Source organism: Nematocida homosporus, assembly GCF_024244095.1.
Source record: "Nematocida homosporus strain JUm1504 chromosome Unknown 4454, whole genome shotgun sequence".
In the NCBI taxonomy this organism is placed as follows: domain Eukaryota; kingdom Fungi; phylum Microsporidia; genus Nematocida; species Nematocida homosporus.
The window spans coordinates 115,418-137,369 of NW_026250687.1; the positions used below are offsets into that span (position 1 = coordinate 115,418).

The 21,952-nt window shown below is 41.9% G+C and overlaps 15 protein-coding genes across 15 annotated transcripts; 5 read left to right on the plus strand and 10 right to left on the minus strand.

The window, feature by feature from the left end:
* Positions 1-16: 16 nt before the first annotated feature.
* On the plus strand, positions 17-562 carry NEHOM01_0388 (uncharacterized protein; the record flags this gene model as incomplete). Its single annotated transcript, XM_051489266.1, has 1 exon — positions 17-562. One exon carries the CDS (start codon positions 17-19, stop codon positions 560-562), a length of 546 nt encoding a protein of 181 aa, XP_051345226.1.
* A 549-nt stretch (positions 563-1,111) lies between these two features.
* Positions 1,112-2,287, minus strand: NEHOM01_0389 (uncharacterized protein; the record flags this gene model as incomplete). Its single annotated transcript, XM_051489267.1, has 1 exon — positions 1,112-2,287. The coding sequence occupies one exon, from the start codon at positions 2,285-2,287 to the stop codon at positions 1,112-1,114; it is 1,176 nt and encodes a 391-aa protein (XP_051345227.1).
* Positions 2,288-2,507: 220 nt separating this feature from the next.
* Positions 2,508-3,074, minus strand: NEHOM01_0390 (uncharacterized protein; the record flags this gene model as incomplete). The annotated part of the gene is made up of 1 exon (XM_051489268.1): positions 2,508-3,074. One exon carries the CDS (start codon positions 3,072-3,074, stop codon positions 2,508-2,510), a length of 567 nt encoding a protein of 188 aa, XP_051345228.1.
* Positions 3,075-3,282: 208 nt separating this feature from the next.
* Positions 3,283-6,495, minus strand: NEHOM01_0391 (isoleucyl-tRNA synthetase; the record flags this gene model as incomplete). The annotated part of the gene is made up of 1 exon (XM_051489269.1): positions 3,283-6,495. One exon carries the CDS (start codon positions 6,493-6,495, stop codon positions 3,283-3,285), a length of 3,213 nt encoding a protein of 1,070 aa, XP_051345229.1.
* Positions 6,496-7,308: 813 nt separating this feature from the next.
* On the plus strand, positions 7,309-8,751 carry NEHOM01_0392 (signal recognition particle subunit SRP54; the record flags this gene model as incomplete). Its single annotated transcript, XM_051489270.1, has 1 exon — positions 7,309-8,751. One exon carries the CDS (start codon positions 7,309-7,311, stop codon positions 8,749-8,751), a length of 1,443 nt encoding a protein of 480 aa, XP_051345230.1.
* A 195-nt stretch (positions 8,752-8,946) lies between these two features.
* Positions 8,947-9,588, minus strand: NEHOM01_0393 (uncharacterized protein; the record flags this gene model as incomplete). Its single annotated transcript, XM_051489271.1, has 1 exon — positions 8,947-9,588. The coding sequence occupies one exon, from the start codon at positions 9,586-9,588 to the stop codon at positions 8,947-8,949; it is 642 nt and encodes a 213-aa protein (XP_051345231.1).
* Positions 9,589-10,042: 454 nt separating this feature from the next.
* Positions 10,043-10,774, minus strand: NEHOM01_0394 (20S proteasome subunit beta 7; the record flags this gene model as incomplete). Its single annotated transcript, XM_051489272.1, has 1 exon — positions 10,043-10,774. The coding sequence occupies one exon, from the start codon at positions 10,772-10,774 to the stop codon at positions 10,043-10,045; it is 732 nt and encodes a 243-aa protein (XP_051345232.1).
* A 15-nt stretch (positions 10,775-10,789) lies between these two features.
* NEHOM01_0395 (uncharacterized protein) lies at positions 10,790-11,155 on the minus strand (the record flags this gene model as incomplete). The annotated part of the gene is made up of 1 exon (XM_051489273.1): positions 10,790-11,155. The coding sequence occupies one exon, from the start codon at positions 11,153-11,155 to the stop codon at positions 10,790-10,792; it is 366 nt and encodes a 121-aa protein (XP_051345233.1).
* A 17-nt stretch (positions 11,156-11,172) lies between these two features.
* On the plus strand, positions 11,173-11,838 carry NEHOM01_0396 (20S proteasome subunit beta 1; the record flags this gene model as incomplete). The annotated part of the gene is made up of 1 exon (XM_051489274.1): positions 11,173-11,838. One exon carries the CDS (start codon positions 11,173-11,175, stop codon positions 11,836-11,838), a length of 666 nt encoding a protein of 221 aa, XP_051345234.1.
* Positions 11,839-12,459: 621 nt separating this feature from the next.
* On the minus strand, positions 12,460-14,169 carry NEHOM01_0397 (uncharacterized protein; the record flags this gene model as incomplete). Its single annotated transcript, XM_051489275.1, has 1 exon — positions 12,460-14,169. One exon carries the CDS (start codon positions 14,167-14,169, stop codon positions 12,460-12,462), a length of 1,710 nt encoding a protein of 569 aa, XP_051345235.1.
* Positions 14,170-14,558: 389 nt separating this feature from the next.
* Positions 14,559-16,058, minus strand: NEHOM01_0398 (integrator complex subunit 11; the record flags this gene model as incomplete). The annotated part of the gene is made up of 1 exon (XM_051489276.1): positions 14,559-16,058. One exon carries the CDS (start codon positions 16,056-16,058, stop codon positions 14,559-14,561), a length of 1,500 nt encoding a protein of 499 aa, XP_051345236.1.
* Positions 16,059-16,504: 446 nt separating this feature from the next.
* On the minus strand, positions 16,505-17,314 carry NEHOM01_0399 (uncharacterized protein; the record flags this gene model as incomplete). The annotated part of the gene is made up of 1 exon (XM_051489277.1): positions 16,505-17,314. One exon carries the CDS (start codon positions 17,312-17,314, stop codon positions 16,505-16,507), a length of 810 nt encoding a protein of 269 aa, XP_051345237.1.
* A 712-nt stretch (positions 17,315-18,026) lies between these two features.
* NEHOM01_0400 (T-complex protein 1 subunit theta) lies at positions 18,027-19,517 on the plus strand (the record flags this gene model as incomplete). The annotated part of the gene is made up of 1 exon (XM_051489278.1): positions 18,027-19,517. One exon carries the CDS (start codon positions 18,027-18,029, stop codon positions 19,515-19,517), a length of 1,491 nt encoding a protein of 496 aa, XP_051345238.1.
* Positions 19,518-19,953: 436 nt separating this feature from the next.
* Positions 19,954-21,057, minus strand: NEHOM01_0401 (uncharacterized protein; the record flags this gene model as incomplete). The annotated part of the gene is made up of 1 exon (XM_051489279.1): positions 19,954-21,057. The coding sequence occupies one exon, from the start codon at positions 21,055-21,057 to the stop codon at positions 19,954-19,956; it is 1,104 nt and encodes a 367-aa protein (XP_051345239.1).
* A 26-nt stretch (positions 21,058-21,083) lies between these two features.
* NEHOM01_0402 (uncharacterized protein) lies at positions 21,084-21,449 on the plus strand (the record flags this gene model as incomplete). Its single annotated transcript, XM_051489280.1, has 1 exon — positions 21,084-21,449. The coding sequence occupies one exon, from the start codon at positions 21,084-21,086 to the stop codon at positions 21,447-21,449; it is 366 nt and encodes a 121-aa protein (XP_051345240.1).
* Between the last annotated feature and the right edge of the window lie 503 nt (positions 21,450-21,952).

Consider the following 21,952-nt stretch of genomic DNA (forward strand, 5'->3'; position numbering starts at 1 on the left):
TTTTGCTTAGTCTTAGATGAAAATAGAGCTAGAAAGTGCGGCCGTCATTGAAAAGATCTTTAGTGAACTTTCTGAAGATTCAAATACACCAGAAGAAGAACAAGTCTTAAGTGCAGTTAAGAATCTCTTCCTAAAGAATATCCGAGTAGGTTCTAGTGCCAATACAGCTGTAGCTGCAGCTGAAAGCACCAGGATTGAAAGATTACAAGCCTTGTGTGCTGTACGACGTAATCTACCGGAACAACTAAGAGTGGAAGTAACCAAGAGTTGTGAAGAATTACTGGACCAAGCACGACAAGAGATAGCAGTTGTAGCTAGTACTAACCAGGTAGAAGGACTAGAGAGTAAGATGGAAGCAAGTAAGGAGGTCAATGAGGTAGGTAGGCGTATGCAAGAACTAGCTAAGGCCTTCCCAGAAGTACTCGGCCAAATGCGCGAGTACATTGCTAGTGCAGAACTAGAGGTGAAAGAAAGCAATCCGCGCAATGCCGAAGTAGAACCAGAATCTCTAGCTCTTCTCTTCAAAGATGAACTTGATTTAGCTAGTTTAAATAAAGAGTAGTATTGTGTTGTGTTATGTTTTGGTAAAGATAAAGTTGTGTGTTGTGTGATGTTGTGTGTTGATTTAGATAGAGTTGTGCTTTGGTAAAGCTGTTTATCTGGGCATACTAACTCAATACTTAACTAATGCATACTATGTTAAAGACATTTCTCAATACGACATACTAACCCATTTATTGAATGTAGGCGATGATATGACGTCATACTAACCCAATACCAATCTAATACCAACCTAATACTAATGCGATCGGACAGTGAATAAACGATTTAGGATGGGGAAGGATTAGTGGTTGTGTAATGACATTACACTGAGTATATATATATTTAAGATAAGATACACATAAATAGTTTATTAATACATCTATTTAGTATAAGGGCTAGTATGAATTGGATTGTGTATTGGTTTAAGATAAGATAAAGTTGTGTTTGTTTTGATTTTAAGGAATTGGGATGTGTTAACTTATAAATAACTAAATCAAAATCAAAATCAAAAGATACCCGAATCAAAAACAAACCAAAACATAAGAGCATATACCTATTCTATCACTACTTAATCATCTGGTTTGATCTTCCCGGACTTAACTAGACTACGGTATTTGTCTTTGAGCTGCTGTTGTGAGAGATAGGAAAAGTTAGCATACTCCTGAATAGCAGCCCAGCACTTAGAATGCTTTTGCAGAGCTGCAATGAATCTCGTCTCCTCTTCAATGGTCCAAACTTTGCGCTTCTTTTCCGTATAAAGCCGGCCCGTGTACTCTATCGCTCCATCCGGATGCACCACCGTTTCCTTAAGCCGGTTAGGCCGTTGTTGTGGTATTTCCAAGCCCGGTTCACTCCAGACCGGCGTCGTGCCCGGTTTAGCCGTAAAGAGGGAAGGACTTTTACTCCGGCCTCCTCCCCCACTTAAATGAACCGGTTTACTATAAGCAATGTGTTTAGTATAGGCTGAACTACCCAAAGGAGACAAACTATGGGCATGAGCAGTTGGTTGCGTGTTTTCTATATAAGTACTCTCTAGACCGTCAACTCCTAAGCCACTAGCTGACTGACTTTGTTGTGTATCAAGATAAATAGAAGTTAGTTCAGCTGCAATCATTTCTAAATCTTGATCTTCAACCGTACTTAAAGTTGGTGGTGGTTTTGATTGTAACATCTTAGTTAAAGGAACAGTGGCATAATAAGGAATTCCAAGTCTTCCTTTGATTTTAATAACTTGCTCATGAAAGAGACTTCTTAACTGACTAATGTAACTGTATCGACTGTCTAAAGAAGAAAGACTACTCCCTTCCTTTCGATCACTACTTACATCTCGTCCTACTAATTCTTCCCACTCCTCAGTACTTAGTTGCTTATAGTACTCCCAAGTTGGATCTTTGCCTCCAACTAGTAAGTGGTACCCCCAAAGGACTAGTCTTTGTAACGTATCTAAGCGCCAAGGGACTGGGTTTGTGTACTGCAAGAGATCAAGGACTTGTCGAAACTTTAAGTCAACTCCGGTTTTAAAGAATCCACCAAAGATCTTCTCTTCAATCAAGTAAACGATATACTTAACTCGAACTTCTTCTTCCATCAGATATCCGACCTCTTTTAAGTTGTTTCCCACCGCTTCGACTGTGTTGGCATAATATTGAAATGTGTCATTCTTTTCTTTATCGGTGGCTAAATACTCAATATACTTGTATAGAACATAATCAAAATAGTAGATGTCTAGAACGATGCACTGCATGACAGTAAAAAAATAATAAAGCGGCTAATCCTATATAGTAGTGATGATAGGAGTGATAGGGGTGAGTTGGATTGTTCAGTGGGTTGGTAGAGGTCTTGGGTTGCTTTTGGTTGCTTTTGAGTTAAGATGACGTAATTTGAGATTGGTTATTTGGATTTAGTTGATTTGATTTCGATTTAGATTGTGATGGAGTGGGGTGGTGGGGTGGTATTAAGTGGTATTAAGAGGGATTGTGGTGATGGTTGAAGGTAGAGTGTGGGGAGAGGTTTTCGTGTTGGGGTGATTGTTGCTGCTGGTGGTGGGATTGTTGCTGTTGCTGTTGTTGGTGGTTGGCGAGGAAGGCGTCTTTGATTTGGACGAGTTTATCATTGACAATGGAGTAGAGGTGGAGTTGTTTGTCTTTGGTTTGGTTGTCTTGAAGGAGGTGCATGGTTTGGTTGCAGAGGCCGTTGAGCTCTTGTTCGAGTGAGATAAGGGTTTCTTTGATTTGGTGGGTGGTTGTGGCTGCGGCTTGAATATCGGGGAGGAAGAGTTGTTGGGGTTGAGATGGGTGTGGGTAGTGGGATTGTGGTTGGTTTTGGCGGGGTTGGGTTGAGAGGGCATTAAGAAGAGTTTGGGTAGATTCGTCTATTTTAGCTTGAATATTAGTGATGATAGTGGTTGATTCAGAACTGACTTGGTGGCGAAGGAGTGTGTTTTCTTTGGTAAGAGCTTCAACCTCTTCCTCGAGTGAAATCACTTGCTGTATCAATGAGGAGACACGTGCGGACTCTGAGAATTCTTGCATGGCTTAAAAATGGACAAATTGGGTTAGTACTTGGTTGTGTGGAGTTGGGTTGAGTTATGTGGGGTGGGGTTGGGTTGGGTTATGTTTGAGTAATGCTAAGTTGAATTAAGTAATGTGATATGCAATTGCTTGGCTTAACTGAATACTAACCCAAGTATTGGTCTAATTAGAAAGAGAATATCATAATAAACTACCTTGATCGGTTTATTTAGTCCTTGTGGGTGGCAAGAGTTAGCTTGATGGTTTGCCCGGCGATTTCAAGAGTTTCGGTGGTGCCTTCAAGTTGAGTGCTGGTAAGTTGGGTGTTTGGGTCGCAAGTGACCATGGCTGGATCGGTGCCTTGGACGAAGAGAGTAGCGAGGTCGGAAATTTGGAGACCGGCTCGTTTGCGGAGCTTTTGCACGGCACTCTTGATTTCTCGGCGGATCCAGAGATCTTTGGTGGCTTCGTTTTGAGTCTTGTCAACCAGGGCATAGACTGTGTCCGATGCTGCTAGACCTTCAATGTTGGCGGGAAGACCTTTGGCTTCGCGGCGATAGATGACTTCTTCTCGAGTGATAGTGAGGCCTGAAAGCTCGACTTTGCCGGTTGTCATGAGTTGAGAAATAGTCTTGGTATCTTGGTGGTTGGCCCGGATAAGAGAAGCTCTTTGCTGGACCTCTTTACCCGTATGAAGAGCACCGATGCGCTTGAAATCAGGCGTGATACTTTCATCCCAAGTATAGTCAGAAAGGTTGCGGAAACACACGGACATGGCATTGCATTCTTTGGCTAGAACATTAGCTAGGACGGTTGAGTGGGTAGAGCCGACTACTGAAACTTCACAGATAGGCATTTTGAGAGAGAGTCCGTTCTTTTCTCGGATGATTCGGACGGCTTCAACAACACTCTTGACTTCGCGAAGATCTTCCAGAACAGTATCTGCTCCCTTGGACATTCGCTTGGCCAAAGTTTTGATCATTTCGGTAATTTCATGCTGGGCGTCTTGGTGCATGATAAAGTGCACCGACGGGTTGGCAGTAAGTGAAGAAGAATTGGTGGGGGGTAGTTGGGGTAGATCGTCAACTGTTCCGGGTTTAACGAGGGCCAAGAAGCAACGCTCACTGAAGAATGGAGCAAATGGAGCCATAAAGACAGAGAAGATACGTAAAACAAAAGCCAGCACGGGCATTTCGGTGCCTCGCAGTCGTTCACGACTTAATCGAATGTACCATCGGCTAAGATCGCCTAAGAAAGCAACTGCTCTTGCAACTATGCCCTGGACGCGATAAGCTCTGCCTTCAGCTTCAATAAACTGAGCAAACTCTTTAAGCTCTTTGACAATCCATAGGTCTAGAAGAAGTCCGTCTTCCTGCTCACTAATGGAAATACCTGCCACTTCCAGTGCAATATCTTCTATTTCGCAGCCCGTGCTGGTACTGACTGAGCCGCCGGTTGTAAGCAAGAAGCGCAGACAGTTCTCCCAGGGAATTAGTAGATCGCGCAACATCCCGGCCACGCCTTGTTCCGTGAAGCGTAGATTTTCGGCTTTAACTACTGGTGAAGAGATCATGTAAAGTCGCATGGCATCGGCGCCATGTGTGTCCATAACTTGGGAAGGATCTGGGTAGTTCTTGAGTCGCTTGCTCATTTTCTTACCATCGGCGGCTAGGACTAGTCCGGTTACCATGACGTTCTTGAAGGCCGGTCGACGGTGTAGTAGGACGGCTAAAACGTGCAGGGTGTAAAACCAGCCACGCGTCTGGTCTAGGCCTTCGGCAATAAAGTCGGCCGGGAAAGTCTTTTCAAACCGCTCCTTGTTCTCAAAGGGGTAGTGGATTTGGGCATAAGGCACCGAGCCGCTTTCAAACCAGCAGTCAAGTACTTCTGGAGTCCGTTTGTACTGGTGGCCGTTATGACTAATAATGATTTCATCAACCTTATCCTTATGCAAGTCGGTTACTTTGGTGCCAGATAAAGACTCTAACTCAGCAGCAGATCCAATGCAGAGATAATCCTCTGGTTTAGGATCGGCTACATCAGTGCGCACCCAGATTGGAATGGGAGTACCCCAGTACCTATTCCTAGAAATAGACCAGTCGCGAGCATGGGCTAGCCATAGACCAAACTTGCCCGTGCCTACGGCAGCTGGTGCCCAGTTAATGCGCTGGTTCTCTTTCACTAACTCGTCCGTATGCTGTTTAACCCGGACAAACCAGCTAGGAATAGCTCGGTAAATAAGAGGTGTGTCTGAGCGCCAGCAGAACGGGTACGAGTGAACAATAGAGCCCGAGGCATAGAGACGGCCCTTGGCCTTGAGGTCCTTAATGATTTGCGAGTCCGTGTCCTTGACGTACTGTCCGGCATATGGTTCTATTTCAGCAGTAAAGAGACCGGCATCATTAATTGGGCAGGGTACTTCTTGGTTCTCAGTTAGTAGTCCAGCGGCCACTAAGGCCATATAGTCTTCTTCTCCAAAACCTGGTGCACAATGAACAACTCCAGTACCTGCTCCTTCGGCCACATAACTTGCTCCATAGACCTTAAAGAAGCCACTAGTCCGTAAAGTCTCAAAGAAAGCAAAAGGCGGCGAGTACTCTAGGCCTAATAAGTCTTGTCCCTTCAGCTGGGCCAAGATCGGTCGTTTACCAACTGAAAATAGACCAACAACTCCATACGTGCCTTCTTCTTTATCAGCAATCACAGCATAGTCCATCTCAGGATTAACTAGTGCAGCTAAATTACTAGGTAGAGTCCAAGGGGTTGTTGTCCAGATTAGTAAACTTGTTTGCGCAAAGGTCTGTTCGCCTACTTTTAAAGGCGCTAAGAGTTCTAAACGAACGGTTGCGGCTAAATCAGTGGCTTCCTTGTAGTTTTGATTGGCTTCAAAATTACTCATTGGTGTTCGACAGGCCGTTGAGTACGGCATAACTCGGTATCCTTTGTAAACAAGTCCTTTACTGTGCAGTTCTTTAAAGACGGACCAAACACTCTCCATAAAGCTAAAGTCCATGGTTTTGTAGCCATTCTGGAAATCAATCCAGCGACCCATTCGATTAACTGTTTCCTCCCATTCTTGCGTGTACTTAGTCACAATACTGCGACAGTATCCGTTGTAGGCAGCTACTCCTACTCGTTCTACATCTTGAGTTGTCTTGATACCGTACATCTTGTCTATTTCGTACTCAATTGGCAATCCATGACAATCCCAGCCAAAACGCCGAACAACATGATGTCCTTGTTGATAGAAGAATCTCGTAACCGTATCCTTAATTGTTCCTGATAAAATATGTCCATAATGTGGTAATCCCGTTGCAAAAGGAGGACCGTCATAAAAGGAAAACTCATCTTTGCCCTCACTAAGTTGCATTGCAGTTTCAAAAGCCTTAATGCTTTGCCAGTAAGTCAGAATTCGTCTTTCTGTTTCACTAAATGTGCCCATAGTAAGAAAAGAAAGAAAGAATATATAGGTTTAAGTTGAGTGGTATTGAGTAAGTGTTGAGTTGAGTATTGAGTGGGTTAGGGTGGTCTTGGGGTGAGGTGTGGGGAGATGATGTGTGGTTTGCTTTGATTTAGTGGACTTGTGGTTGGTATTGGGTTAGGTTAGGTTAAGATTGAGATAGAGATTGAGATAGATTCTAGTGATAGTTTGGTAGAATCAATTGGTAGTTGGAAATAACTAAATCCTAGCTTAACTTAACTCACTACTAATTCACTACTAGCTTAACTTGACTTGACTTAATAATATCTTATGGTAAGCAAAATTACCATATAAGGAAATTCTTATATTTTTTGTTATTTTGGTGAAAATTCTGATTTTCAATTTCCTTATATGGTAATTTTCCTTACCTTCTCCAATTAATGAATAAACAATTAAATCTGCCCTACAAACCAACCTGCCATTTATTCTACCCCAAACTAACTACTCCAACTCAATCCCACCTTAACTCAACCCAATCCCACCTTAACTTAGCATAAATACATAACTAAACCCAGTTTAGTGTTATAATAAACTCAAATGAAAGCCTTCCAATTCCGATAAGAATAGACTTGTCTCTTTTTTAATAACTATTTGGTTTATTATCATTGTTAGTAAATCTCTATTTCTACTCTAATATCTTACTTCAAACAATCAAACTAAGTATACGCCAGCTCAATCCACTCCTACCCACTAGTAATCCATGCCAAATACTAACTCAACCCTATCTAAGACCAACTCAACCCACTACTTATACTAACTAGATACAATTTTTTAATGCTTAGTGACTTAGGATGTGGAATTAGTGGTGCTTTAAAAGGTCTGTTTACTCAAAAAGGCAATGAAGAGAAGGATTTGAACTTAGCCGTTAAAAAGATAACAACATCTTTGTTAAGTTCTAATGTAAGTACTAGAGTGGTTTTAGGCGTAAAGAAACGAATTCTAGAGAGATATCAAGCAATCGATGTACCGGCTAGTGCTAAGAAAGAGAAGTTGCTGCAGAAGATAGTCTTTGAAGAGTTGTGTCGTATGGTAGATCCGGGTAAGGAAGCTTTTAAGCCTAAAAAGAAGGATGTTTCTGTGGTCTTATTCGTAGGGCTACAAGGCAGTGGAAAGACAACTTCATGCTGTAAGTATGCGCGATATTATCGTCAACGCGGGTTTAAGGTAGGTATAGTTTGTGCTGATACGTTTAGGGCAGGTGCAGCAGAACAGGTCGTGCAGAACGTAGGAACCATGGATGTGGCCGTTTATACTTCTTCAGTAGTTGATCCAGTAGCAGTTGCTCGTGCAGGTGTTGCTGAACTTCGAGAGAGTTGTAACTTGATTTTAGTGGATACCAGTGGCCGGCATACTCAGGAAGGTGCACTTTTTGATGAAATGGTAGAGATTGAGGCGGCAACTAAGCCAACCGCGACTATTTTTGTTGTAGATGCATCGATTGGACAAGCGGCCGAAGTACATGCGAAGGCTTTTATGGAGCGTATTGGATTGGGAGCCGTGATTATTACAAAAACAGATGGAACCAAGAATATAGGAGGAGCTTTAAGTAGTGTAGCCGAGACACAAACTCCGGTAGCCTTTGTAGGTACAGGTGAAGGAATGGGCCAGTTAGAACCGTTCAGTCCCCGTGGGTTTGTGAGTAAGCTAATGGGTTTAGGAGATATTGCAGGTCTTGCTGATAAGTTAGAAGGACTAGGTATGACTGCTGAGCGGCAAGAGGAGTTAATTGGGAAGATCAAAGCAGGAGAGTTTTCAATGGGTGACTTTTATGAGCAATTTAAGCGTATATTAGAGCTAGGGCCAATTTCCCAACTATTATCACTAGTACCGGGTATGAATGCAGGTATGTTGGACGAACGCACATTCCGACGAATGGGTACTGTCTTCTCAGGTATGACTAAGAAAGAGTTACGGACTAATGGCGAGGTCTTTTTACGAGGCAATGCTCGGATTATGCGGGTGGCAGCCGGTAGTGGTGTAGCTCCTACTGAAATAAGGGCAACGGTTAATTCGTACCGAATGATGTCTCAGATGTTACGGAAGCTATCTTCTAATCCAATGTTTGCCGGGTTATTTGGTGGAGCAGGTGGTGCCGGGGCAGGTGGACAGGTTGCTCCTCCCACACCGGAAACAGCGGCAGCTCAAATGGCGCAACTAAAGAAGATGATGCCGCCTGGCTTCTCATCACTCTTTGACCAGATGGGGAAGTTTATGTGAGGGAAGCATAACGAATAAATAGGATAGTATTGAGTTGAGTTGTGTTAGTATTGAATTGGGTTATGTGGAGTTAGTAGTGGGTTCAATTTATTGATTATGTGGTTTAGTTTGTGTTGGGTTAGCTTTGGCTTAGTATTGGCTTGGCTTATGTTGAGACTGTATTGTGATGTTGATAGATATGGGAACATAAAATCCTCATGATTTATTGGGTTGGGTTAGGTTGTGATGAGTTAGTGTTAGGTTGTGATGAGTTAGTATTGGGTGGAGATGATGGAGATAGTGGAGGGCTGGATGGAGACTGGGAGGGTTGGGGTGCTGGGGATTGAGTAATTGGGGTATTGGGATGAGGTGTGTTGGATGGCGATGTGGTACTTTGAGGACAGGCCTGGGCATAGTGGTCGGGTGCGGAACAAACAAAGCATTTGAGGGATCCTTTGCGGTTCTTGCGATTNTAGTGATCCTATCTTCAAGGTCTTTGATTGGGTTTAGTAGATGGAGAGGACAGCTGGTGGCACAGGGACATTGTTGGTTGAGCTCTTGTTGGGCCCAAGTAGCAGCAATAGCTTGGATTTGAGCTTTAACTTCGGGCCAGCCTACTGTCTTTTCGATGGTAGATAGTTGGGCGCAATCTATAGCTTCTTTAAGCAAAAGTCTGTGCGATCCATTGAGTCGTTGGGCAAGTGCAGTTATAATGTGTATTTCACTTCGCGGATCCAGTTGAGTTACATTATCTCCCTTTTTAGCAATAGCCGAGCTAAACCTATCTTCAATGGCATTAATGAGAAAGACGGCACGTTCAGTGTACGTTGTTGTGGTTTTGTTTATCTCAGAAGTCATAAGAAATTGACAAAAAAGTGTGTATTTAAGCGCTATCTTGATTTAGGTTTAAACTACGCCGAGTGGTGTGGCGTGAAGTAAGATAAAGCAAGGCGTGCTATAACGTGTTCTTTGACTTGCCGTTTAAAGAGTCCAAGCCACAGTACAGCTTAGTGCAACTCAACTAAACTCAACAAATAACTTAACCTAACTCAAGACTAACTCAAATCAAAATCAAATCAAACCAAAACCAGCACCAATCTAGCACCAACCCAATCAATTAAAACAAGCCAACCCAATACCACCTCAATACGAACACTAGCTTAACACCAACTTAACATCCAACTAAACTATACTGTACTAATACCAACTTAACATCCAACTAAACTATACTGTACCAATGCCAACTAAATCAAACCAAACCAATACCAACTCAATACTAAACTAAACTAAACCATACTAATAGCAACTTTACTTATAGCTTACCCACGGACCAATCCGTGCTTAGCTCCAATGGATCAGAAATACTAATGCCATCCTTGGTGACCTTAGAGATCTGTATGGCACCACACGCTCGCGTATCACGATAGAGTAAAGTCCGCATAGCAGTCATTAACAACTCTCGGGCTTCAGCTTCTTCCAACTCGCCATCAGCCACTCCCTTCCTTAGAATAGGCAAGGCAATGTGAGCACCCAGACCTGTAGCTATAACATTAGCATGATAAAAACCTCCCAATGGATCTATAGCTGCTAAAAACAAGCCATTAGGATCACATTCATACGGAACGGCTTCTCGCGGCTGTTCTTCAATTCCAGCCACTACATGGTAGTTCTGCTCTGGCTGGCCGCGGTTGCGCTTTTCGTACATATGATTCCTGAGAATCTCAAAACACTCTCTGGGCCCAAAAACAGTGGCTTCTTCAGTAATTGGGTTCATTTCCAAGCGCAGCATATGCACAACCTCTTGAAAGTTACTGTATTCCCCAGAAGAGACCAAGAGAGTATTTGGGGATATCTGAGCCGCTCGCGTAATATTCTTGTACTTAGCATACGATCCGTACGATGCTTGTGTATCTGAGGCAACTAAAATACCCCCTTGAAATTTCACAGCCAGCACACTTGTTCCCATAATATAAGTATTTGAATGGGTCGTCACTGGTGCGTCTTTCAAAGTATAGATGCCTAATTCTTCCATGAGATGACGCATTGTTTGGAAAATAAATTAAGCCGTAAAATAGGCTGTTGTCATGAGATAGACTGATACGTCCATTCCCTGGTATGCCCTATCTCGTGGATGGTGTAAAGAAATCCCATATACTTCCAAAACCAGGTTCTTTTTGTTTAGATATGCCGCAATTTCTCTATCTATTTGGTGGTCTATGTAACGCTGATAGAGAGTGCCCAGATAGAAGAGAGTTAAGAGACGTAAAAGTCTCGTTCTTTTCCGGCGTAGAAGAAGAGAGTTTAGTTTCTGAATGATTTCGGACCATTCAGTTTCTGGGACTTTAGTATGAAGGACAGAAGGCAAAGACTCTTCTAGATGAAGACGGCCATTAGTAGAGAGTATGGGAATATACACAATACTCATGCTTGTTTTTATTTGTGATGCAAGAAGTAGGAAACAGAATGCGAACTAAGTGTAGAACTGAGCATTGGGGTCGTGAAGAAGTGACTTTAGGAACAACCATTATGGCCATACAATTTCGGGATGGAGTTATTTTAGGTGCAGATACGCGGACTTCTATGGGAACGTACGTCTCAAATCGAGTGAGTCGGAAGATAACTAAGATAGCCAATGGGATTTATACTTGTCGTTCAGGATCAGCTGCAGATACGCAAGCTGTGGCTGAGATAGTATCGCATCGGTTGCACGAACAGGAAGTTTGTTATAATGAGCCGCCTACAGTTGAAGATGCAGCTACCTTAGCCAAGAAGGTGATTTATCAGAACTCGCATTTAGTGGCTGGCATGATTATTGCTGGTGTAGATGCTGAGGGAAGTCATGTTTTTAGTATTCCTTTAGGTGGGACTTTAATTAGGCAGAGTTGTGCGATTGCAGGTTCTGGATCTATTTACATGTCCGGATTGTGTGACCAAACATATCGCGAGGATATGACTCGAGAGGAGGCCATTAAGTTTGTGCGAAGAGCTATTTCGCATGCGATTTATCGAGATAATTCATCTGGAGGATGTATTCGTATGATGATTGTTACGGCCGAAGGCACTGAAGAGTTGTTCATTCCCGGGAGTGAAATTAGCATTACGGATTAGTATTGGGTTAGGTGGATGTATGGCGGGTGGTGTTTTGATTGAAAGATCACAAGATCACGCCTGAATAAATTGAGTTGGTTTAAGTTGAGTTGAGTTTAAGTGTGGTTTATGTTTAGTTTATGTTGGTTTAAGTTGTCTTTAAGTTGAGATTAAGTTGGTTTAAGTTGAGTTTGGTTTAAGTTGAGTTGAGATTGAGTTGGTTTAAGTTGAGTTTAGTTGGCATAAGTTGAGATTGAGTTGGTTTAAGTTGAGTTTAGTTGGCATAAGTTGACATAAGTTGAGTAACACTAACTTAAACCAACTTAATATTAACCTAACCCGGATTTATTTAAAGAATAAGTTGACTTAATTATTTCCTAATCGGGTAATTTTAAGAGTATTTAGTTTTTTACTATTTTAACCCCTGTAGTGTGAATACACTGATATTGCTGTGGTCTAGAGATAGATATAGTAATTTCATCCGTGGATGATGAGAATAGCCGCCCCAGTCTGATTAAAGATGTATGGATAGACTCTGACACATTTAAAATTGAATATCTTGTGCGAGTGCGTTGAGTTGGTATTGAGTTGGGTTCGTATTGGGTTCGTATTGGGTTGGTGTGTGGTGTTGAAATAAGTTGGTTATTTGGCGGGTGCTGGTTCTGGGTCCTCTGAGGTTGGTGGAGGAGTGTGGTGGTTTTGGAGAATGTCTTTGAGGAATCGAACAAGATCTAGTTTGACTTCAAGTTTGGCCATGCGGTTGTTGATGGACTTATAACGAACAATAAGGACACAATTATGACCTTCGAGTTTACAGGAAGCTTCGGACTCGGACTGAATGGTAAATGTTTCGTAGAAGATCTCGCTTTTGGAACGTAAATAAACGAGTAGACCTCTTTTGAGCTCTTTGAACTTTTCGGGTGTGGTTTGGGGAGTGAGTTGGAAATTAACATGGATGAGTTTTTGGGGTGCTCGGGTCATATTGACGATGTTCTTGGTGCCGAGTACTTTGTTGAGAAAGGATATTTTGCCGCCGTTATTACTGAGGACTTCGGTTTTGTAAAGACTGGAGCCGTAGATGGTGTAGTCTTTGCCATCAATAATGACTTCGTCACCAATGTCAAAGGGATGGGTAAGAATAAAGGATGCATTCCAGTAGAAGTCTTTGATAACACTGCTGATTAGGAAATTAAGCACTACCGCACTGCTCAGCCCAAGGGCGGCTAGTTGGCGAATGGGAAGGCCAAGTACAATAAGGTAGAGGAAGAGAAGGGGAATACAGACGACAATGGTGGCTAGATTATCTAGGAGTTTGACAAATCGGTTGAGGTTTTCAAAGGTAGTTTGGAGATTCTTGCGGTCGTAATGGAACATAGCTAGTGTGTCGCGAATGTCTTTCTTGGATATCTTTTTGGCGTTGTCCGTATCAAAATAGAGGAAAGCCTGGACAGCTGTTTGGGCGTTGGGGAATATTTCGCAAAAGCTGTTGAAGGTGATATACTCGCCATCTTTGCTGCACTTGAGGAAGGTATCACGAGCCAGACAGAAGATTTCGTGCTGGGAAAGTTGTTTCTTTTGGAAGATCGAGGTAGTAAAGAGGTCGCCAATGATATTGTCCATGTCGCCTTTGACAAATTCCATGCCGAGGTTGTTATTGGGGTCGTCGTCTTCATCTTCAAAGCAATTGACTAGGAAACAGGAAATGAGTTTGTCATCGGAAGTTTCACCCGTTTCATCGTAGCAGAAATCGCGCATTGAGTTAATAATACGCTCTTTGATTTCAACGTCTTTAGACTTCTTCTTAAGAGCACTAGCTAGGAAGTATGTACGGAACATTTCCATGAAGATGTTCTTACAGATGATGATGAGAAGAGAAATGATGCCGCATGCAAAGAGTTTGTCCAAAAGAGCGCGGGCCCAGGGCACCCGCGAATTGAGGTATATCCCTATTGGAATAAAGGAAAAGATCCAGATACCGCAGGTGACTTCTAACTTAACACGCTTGCTATGGAAGACTTTGTTGTTGGAAATGTTATCTTTGATAATCACAAACACCACATGAACTAGCAGTTTGGCCATCAGAAATATGAAGGCCAGGAAGGCTGCGACAAAGCAAACATGCATCAAGGAGTATCCCTTGACATAAATAAGATGCCGGGGGATAAAGTACAGAATTCCGGTGATAAAGAGGGAAACTCCAATGACTCCCATTGAAAAGGGCGTTAGTTTCTTGTAGATGCTTTTTGCCCACTTAGTTTCGGCCGGATGTTCTTCGACATCTTCAAAGCCAAACTCAGCAGTGTCTTCAAACCAGTCAAACTCCTTTTTGGAGTTATCTTCGTCTGCTTGCATTGGCTACTATCTACTTAGGTTATATATAACTTATTTGGTGCAATAGTATGAAACTTACCCAATAAACACAACTTAAGTTTGAGATTCTATAAGGTCATGTGAAGTGCTCATCGGCCGGTCTATCAAGTTATTGAGTTGAGTTAGTATTGAGTTGGTATTGAGTTATTATTGTGGTTGTGTTTAGTTGAGTTTAGTACTGAGTTAGTCGAACTGAATCGGCCAACTTATCATAATTCACACAGTAACCTAATCTAATCTAACACAAACCCAATAACCCAACCCAACTCAACCCAACTTAACTCAACTCAACCCCACTCAACTCAATACGAAATGTAATCTAACTAGTATACTTGGTGCTTTATTAGGTTAATTGATCGCTCTGATGAAAGTTAGCGATAGATAACTGTTTCAGCGCAGGAGTCGATGTAAAGACTAGCCCTAGGATCATCAGGGGCAAACACACCAGAAAGTTCGCCTTCCTGCGGGGCCGGGCCTTTCTCTTGCAGACTAGCAAGTGCTTCCGATGAAACCAAGGCTCGAACAATTGGCGGCGGTGTCAGTGTAAAGAAAGCCCCATTTGGCGGATACATCGTTGGAATGCCAAGTTTAGTTTCAATTATTTGTTGCAGCCGCTTCATCCGCTGAATATCACCATGCACTAGCACAATACGGTACGGATTGCAGTGCTGAATTAAGGAAATAATTCCCCGCTGATCAGCATGGGCGGAGAAAGGCATGTTTTTAACCTGCATATTCACCGGATAAACTATCCCGGCCGTTTCTATCTTTTTAGCCCGATTGAGAACCTTCTCGCCAATTGTCCCTTTAACACAATACCCCGGGAAGATCACAAGGTTTTTGGGATCACCACACCATTTTTTAAAGATAGATAAGCTAGGCCCAGAATGAAGCATACCAGGCGATGAAAATAAAACCATAGGGCCCTCGGCATTGGCATATCCCGATTCAAAAGGCCGAACGTGCTGAAAATCAAACAAATTACGTTTGTGCTTGTTATTGCGAATATGTTCATGAGTGTAATCAATAAACTGCTTGTAAATCTCATTAGCCTTATGCGTAAGCGTAGCTGAGGTGTAAATTGGCACTTGCATGCCAGTCTTCTCCCAATGCGTATCTAGCAGGAGGCATAATTCGTGCGACCGACCTAGTGCAAAGACCGGAATAAGAACTTTCCCGCCTTTCTTCACACAAGATACTACTGACTCGACGAATTCTCGTTCTCTTTCCTTGCGGCAGTCACGAACTAGTTGGGCATATGTGCACTCAGTAATCAGCAGACTCGGCCGTAAATTAGGCAGCCAGGCCGCATCTAAGTGCCGATCCGGTGACATGTTATAATCACCAGTATAAACCACCGACTCCTCACCCACCTGGACATGAAACATAACTGCCCCTAGAACGTGTCCAGCATAGTAAGCTGTAATAGAAAACCCCGGCTCTATCTCAATAGTTTCTTCTATTGAAATTGTCTGGATCTTGTTCATGCAGTCTTTGACATTTTGTTCGCTATACGTCGCTTGGTTACGCGCCGTGTCGTCTTTCTCGCTGTAGACCTTGCAGTAGTCCTGGAGAATGATTGGTAAGACGGCCCGAGTCGGAGGAGTCATATAAATTGGGCCGTTATATCCACACTGTTCGGTAAAATAAGGCAAACCACCACAATGGTCCATATGGAAATGGGTGATAAGCACACAATCAACTGTACCGGTGTATGGCCGCGGTCCTAAGAGGCCAAAGTCCGGGAACTTACGTGAGTCTGTATGGCCCATGTGCATACCACAATCGAACATTATAGTGCGATTCCGCATAGTCACCACCACACACGACTTTCCTATATCCTGTCCAGCACCAAGTATTCTAAGTTGCATGCAAATATTTGCACCGTTAGCATTAGTACTTGCTGATCTACTGGCCAAAAGGTGGCTAGTTAGTCTATGTACAGCTGAGCATCTCTATGAACTGTCCTGTTTTAATCCCTCTTAATCCCATTCCTTCTCAAGCAATCTCAGGATAGTAGCAAAATACTATCTCAAATTCCCAATCAACCCAACCCCAAGATCAATAAATTACCAGCCACTTCTTATCTAATTTCTACTATCTACTTAGTTACATCTAATTAGTTACATCTAAATACTTACATCTTATCTAATTACTATCATCTAATTATTTACATCTTATCTAATTTCTACTATCTACTTAGTTACATCTAAATACTTACATCTGATCTACATACTTACATCTTATCTAATTACCAACTAGACATCATAAAACCATTACAGAAAGACTAGATAAACGTTATATTGGGCTAGTATGTTTATTCATTTAAAGATGTGTGTGTATGTACGAGGTTATAAAAACCCGCTCGGTCGGTTTCTCTAGTATATATAATACTGCGATTGCGGAACTGGAAACGGTAACGACCTTCATTGTCGGCCAAAGGCGAATTGGGAACTAAAGGCATAATAACTGGGCTTTTGTCCATAGTTGAGGCTCTTTCTTCGGCCTGGACATACTGCCGCATGATTGGTGAACTTGGTGTGGCAATAGCAAACAGCTCACTAGCTTCAGAACAAGCATCACTAGCAAATGAATAGTCCTGGGCATGTACCATAGTAGAAATAGCATTGTAACAATCATCATACGACATTGAACTTGAAAGTAAAGGTGAAGAAGCAATTTCAGCCATTAGTGAACAGTCAGTCTTCTCACTGCCTTTATAACACAGTCCTTGTGGCTTAGGCAGGTCAGAACTTCTTTCTGGTTCAGAGAATTCACGGGGCATATACTCATTGTTGAAAAAGAATTGGGAACTACTGGACTCCCTTCCACTTTCTTCACGCTCACTATCCGATGCTTCTTTCTTGGACTTCTCTTTGGCCCGTTTGTTCTGGAACCAGATTTGGACACTCTTGAATGGTAGACCAAGAGCTTCGGCTAAATTCTTCTTGGTTTTCTGGGACGGATGAGTATCTTCATTATAGGCGGCATCCAGACTTTCTACTTGCCAGGCCTCTAACTTAATCCTGGGAGTTTTAGGGCCTTGCTTCTGAGTAAGACTTCTCTTGATTTCTTCCGTGAAATCGATAAAGCGAACTGAACGACTTTGAACTAACTGATGGGACATTATAAGATTGTTGATATTCTTTATAGGTCTCTTATATGTGTTTATATGTCAGAAAAGGAAATAAAAACCTTACCAAAATCTGATTATTTGTGGACAAATAAGGATATTTCCTAATTGGTTGTCAAATATTCCTTATAAGGAGATAGGTCAACTAGACCGCCAAATCCCTTGAAAGTGACCCAAACTCGAGTCAAGACCAGATCAGTACCTTTCTGATGCTCTACCAAGCACATAATAACACTGTCTCAACCTGTATTTCCTGGTATCTATCTTTATCTGAACTCAACGACCAATTTCCTTTTTGGGACAATCTAATTTAAAAACCAAGACCAATCCACACCAACCCAACCTAATCCAAACCCAATCCAATCCCAACTCAATCTCAACTCAATCCAATCTCACCCCATGTTAATTTCATTCTAATTCTAAAATCAATATAACACTTTAAGAACCCGGGATATCAAAAATGCAAATTAAAGAACCGAGTTGCCTAAAATGGCAAATTAAGTTATAAATTGAACTTGGAAGGCAAATAGCCGTGTTGGTCGATTTTAAGAATTGGATTAGGATTGGGATGGGATGGGTTGGGGTTAGTATTGGGGTTGGTATTGGTTTGGAATAAATAGATAAGAATTGATAGTGAACTAAAAATTACCATATATGGTAATTTAACTGACCCAATATACATTTAAATTTTCTTTTCAGATTTAGTATGGTATTTGGTAGTAATTCGCTTATGAAGACTAAAAGCGTGGAAATGTCGGGTATTAACTGTGTTTTGAAGAATATTGATGGTATTATTGGTATTTGTGATATGCTTCAGAGCTCTTATGGGGCTGATGGGATGTATAAACTAGTTGTGAATGCCCATCAGAAGACAATTATTAGTCGATCGGTCGCTTCTATCTTATCAGGATGTGATATTGAGCACCCAGCCCTGCGGATGCTAGTGGAGCCAGTTGCCCACTTGGCTCAACTTGGGGATTGTACTGGTTTCTTTATGGGCGTACTAGGAGAGGTACTAAAGAAGAGTGCTCTGCTGATTGAGCAGCAGGTTTTACCCACTGAAATTGCTAGTGGTTTGCGAGATACCTTAGCCGATCTCTCTGAAGTTTTTGATAAGGTTTCTGAGAAAGTAGAGTTTTCCCTAACTGATAAGGATGTTTTAGCTAAAGTAACTAGTGGAATTCTTAAAGAGGGAAAACTGGCCGATTTACTATCAGAGGCCATTGCCGGGATTAGTAAAAATGGATCTTTTGCTTTAGATAGTGTTCGTGTAACTAAGGTAGATACGGGATCAATGGAAGATTCCGAGCGTTTACCAGGTATGCTTTTAGAGATAGCCCCGGCTGGCACTGTTGAAATGGGCCAGAATTTAAAGACGGCGATTTATACCTGTCCTCTAGCAATGAGTAATTTAGAGACTAAGGGAACTGTTCTGTTCAAGAATGCCGAAGAATTAGCTAACTATGCCCGCGATGATGAGAGCACAGCTAGTGAATTTGTTGACTCAATAACGGCCAATGGTGTAGGCCTGCTTGTTTGCAGTGGATCCGTCGACCCTTTGTTACTAGACTTCCTGAATGCCAAGGGAGTGGCTGTACTGAGTGTCCACAGTAAGTTTGACTTGCGAAGATTGTGTCTTCTCTTTGGCGGGCGCTTTTCACACACGATGCGGCCTATGGAACCGGAATTTTTAGGAGTGTGCAACTCTTTGGAGATCTGTACATATGGCGATAGGCGGTACACTAAAATCACTGGACCCGGTCGAGTGAACACCCTAGTAGTGCGTGGCTCTCTACCAGCCCGTTTGGAAGAGAGTGAACGTCTAATTGGCAAGGCTACTTATGCCCTGCAAACATGTGCTAATGAATCCATGCGTACAGGTAAGCTACGTCTGCTTGCCGGTGCAGGTAAAGGCGAAGAGTTGTTAGCTGCTCAGATCAAGCAAGTAGTAGCTGATAAGTCAGATGCACAAAAGATTGCTGGCGGAGTAATTGCCGATGCCATGAAGACCGTTGGAGCCCGATGCCAGGCCCCAGACTATCCCGTGTATGACATAGCTGCCATTAAGCAGCGAGCTCTTGAGTACGCTCTGATTTTAGCGGCCGATATTCTAAGTGTCACCCAAATGTTTATCACCAAGAATGAAGATGCCCTCCAGGCGCCCAAACGCCCGGGCCACTGGGATGACTATGACTAACTGACCATACCAGGCCAAGTCATTACTAAACAACAGCAGCAATAAAGCTTACTCATCACATACTTTAATTAGGTCAGATTATTAGAGAGTATTTAATTACATCATATTGCATCATAGTACATCATATTACATCCTAACCCAACTCAACTCAATACGAAGTCCATCTTAACTAATACTTAACTAATACATACTCTATTAAAGGCAGTCTTTGAGATAAATGCCGATGCCGCTTATTAAGTAAATAAGGTTAAGTTGAAATAAGATGACATCATATTAAGTTGGCATTAGTATGAGTATTGAGTTGAGTTGAGTTGAGTTGGGTAGTGGTCGTATGACAGCACTACAATTACATCCTATTACATCTTATTACATCCTAACCTAACTTAACTCAACCTAACTTAACCTAACTCAACTTAATACTAACTTATCTCTATCTTTATTGTTTCTTCTTGGTCACTCCAGTGAGAAGGTATTTGCCGGGCTCGTTCTTACTGGCTTTGGTAGTGCACCCAAGAGCTCGCATCACCCTAGGAACGTTGGCTGCTGAAATCAGCTTTAGAATTGGCATTGTCTCGCCAATGATAATCTCGCCATTCTGCAGTAACAACAGAATTACTATAATACGGGCAAAGACTATCTCTCTTTCTCGGAGCGACATAGAAACTTGTCTGGCCGTCAGTAAATCCTTTAGTGCTAATGCTTCTACAATCCGTTTAATTAACTCACTATGAATTGGAGTCAATTTCATACACAGATTAGCTACTGAACTCTTGTTCTGAAGAGTTAAGATACGGACTAATCCATCCATAATCAAAATCAACTCCAGCTGTTGTCGAGGCCAGACTTTTTGTAAGTACGGCTGAACTAGTTCCGAAACATTAAAGTACTCAGCCGGATCGATTAAATTGACTGAAGTAGGAATGTCCTGGAATAGTAAAGAAGGGTCATATCCTAAAATACAATCAGGAGTGTACATGTCTAATGGTTTTGTTGGGTTTGGGTGCTGTGGTGGTACAATCTCTACTTGTTGTAGCAGTTGGTCCGGTAAGATTTGAGTTCTTTTAGTCTGGTACAAGCTCTCATTATAACTCTCTAAACTAGTTCCTACGGACGCCATCAACTCACTTTTCTTGTGTCGCTTACTAAACGCATTCGATCCAAATTCTAAAGACAATCCGTAATTACTCAAAGGATTACCACCACTCTGCTCAACTATTTCCCTTTTTGGAATACTTTGGCATAGATAAAACGGTAAGACTTCAAAGGTCATTTTATGTCCATCTATCTCAATTACTCTTTTCTGTTCATTTTCTAAATCAGTAGTCTTTTCTTTATCTTCCACTTTCTCTTCTATTTTATCGGTGACGTCATCAATATCTACTCCAACGGCATAAATACAAGGCATATCTTGGACTTCTTTTGCTACATTACAAAAATAACTGTGCTTATCGTTCGTTTTAAGGACTTTTTCGCCATCTTCTTCAACTAACTCAAAAACACCACTTTTAATCGGTGAAACGATAGCTCGAAATGTCGTCATCTAATGTCTAAAGAAATATTTTACTTATGGTCAGAGATTCAACTTCCAATCTTGCCTTAATTACCTCTACTCAACCCAACCCAGGAGTAAGTAAGTCCTTAAAAAGGGCTATCTTCTCATTTGTTAAAAGAATAGACCGATCTGCTACCTACACATCCTACCAATTAACTCAAAAACTCCTTCAAAGACTTCAACAAACCAGTACTTCTTTTCAATCACCAAGTTCACCCCCTCCCCAAGCCAGTCCACATAATCAAGCAATCCATCTCTCACTCCCTCACCTTCCAGAAGTCCCGGCCATTCCCTTAATCTATCTTAAACACGCTCCACCTTCCCTCCGCACGCGAGTCTTCCGTGAAGGCCTCACCCAACGAATAAATGCCAATTACTAATTCAGCACCACTAACATGTACTTTCCCTAACTCCATTCCATCTCACATTAAGTTAGGTTTGAGTTAAGTTGTGATTGAGTTTGAGTTGAGTTAAGTTTTGATTGAGTTGTGATTGGGTTTGGTTTGAGTTAAGTTGGTATGTCAATTTAGGATCTTATTGGGTTGGAGTTTTGTCTTATCTCAACTTATCTTATCTCAACACAATCTTAACTTATGTTATCTCAACTTATGTTAAATCAACTTAACTTAAACACAACTTAACTTAACTTATCTTAACTCAACTCAACTTATCTTATCTCAATCTTAACTTATCTTAACCCAAACATATCTTAACCCAACCCAACTCAACCCAACTCAATACTAAACTAATAATAATCTAATCTAATTTAGCAATCTAAAAAACCTAGAGAAGTCTTCCTATTTGAAACTCAATTCCAAACACTTTAGTTTTTAGTTTTAGCTGTTATAATATTCTGATAATCAGCTGAAATTATGATGTAATT